This window comes from Fulmarus glacialis, unplaced genomic scaffold (assembly GCF_000690835.1).
Source record: "Fulmarus glacialis isolate BGI_N327 unplaced genomic scaffold, ASM69083v1 scaffold4101, whole genome shotgun sequence".
Classification (NCBI taxonomy): Eukaryota; Metazoa; Chordata; class Aves; order Procellariiformes; family Procellariidae; genus Fulmarus; species Fulmarus glacialis.
In genome coordinates, this window is record NW_009194507.1 from 1,727 (window position 1) to 2,715 (window position 989).

Sequence of the window (989 nt, forward strand, 5' to 3'; positions counted from 1 at the left end):
AGGAGGTCCCGCCAGTGTCCACTACCCCGCTGGGGGTGCTCAGGACATGCTGGGGTGCTCAGGACCCCGCTGAGGGTGCTCCCATGGGTCTCCCGCCCCCCCGTCTCACCTCCAAGGTGCCCCTCTTGGTAGGATTAAGGATGAGAAACTTCTTCAGCAGGTTCTCGCAGTCAGTGGACATGTAGAAAGGGATCCGGTACTTGCCCCGCAGCACCCGCTCCCGCAATTCCTGAGGTGAAAGACATCCATCAGCACATCGCAACCCCCCTGGGGATCCCCGGGGACCCCCCAAAATGAGGCAATACCTTAAGATTTTGCCCATCGAAGGGCAAGGAACCGCTGACTAAGGTGTAGAGGATGACGCCCAAACTCCAGACGTCGACTTCAGGGCCGTCGTATTTCTTCCCCTGGAAGAGTTCGGGGGCGGCGTAGGGGGGGGACCCACAAAACGTGTCCAGTTTGTTCCCGAAGGTGAATTCGTTGCTGAAGCCAAAATCGGCGATTTTGATGTTCATGTCGGCGTCCAGCAGTAGGTTTTCCGCCTGTCCCGGGGGAGGGAGAGCGCCCCGAGAGGCTTTAGGGGTGTCTGGGTGCTCTGCTGGGGGGGATTGGGGGTATGTGGGTGCAGCCAGGGGGGTTCTGGAGGTATCTGGTGCTGTTCTGGGGGTCCCATGGGTGTCCAGGTGCTGCCCTGGGTGTCCCAGCACCTCCCAGGGGTGTCTGGGTGCTGCTCCAGGGGGTCCTGGCACCTCCCAAGGGGTCCCAGGGGTGTCTGGGTGCTGCCCCAGGGGGTCATGGAACCTCCCAGGGGGTCCCAAGAGTTTCTGGGCGCTGCCCTGAGAATCCCAGGGATGTCCAGGTGCTGTCGTGGGGGGTCCTGGGTGCTGCCGTGGGGGTTCAGGGGTGTCTAGTGCTGCTCTGGGGGTCCTGAGGGTGTCTGAGTGGTGCCCCAAAGGGTCCAGGCACCTCCTAGGGGTGTCTGGGTGCTG

The 989-nt window shown here is 62.5% G+C and overlaps 1 protein-coding gene across 1 annotated transcript in view; it reads right to left on the minus strand.

The window, feature by feature from the left end:
- Nucleotides 1-109: 109 nt before the first annotated feature.
- LOC104084061 (serine/threonine-protein kinase MARK2-like) overlaps nt 110-989 on the minus strand; it is a gene marked incomplete at both ends in the record, with an annotated part of 1,450 nt that continues 570 nt past the window's right edge. Inside the window, 2 exons of the mRNA XM_009587771.1 lie at nt 110-229; nt 306-542. Of these exons, the coding sequence (XP_009586066.1) occupies nt 110-229; nt 306-542 (357 nt within the window). The remainder of the gene's footprint in view (nt 230-305; nt 543-989) is intronic.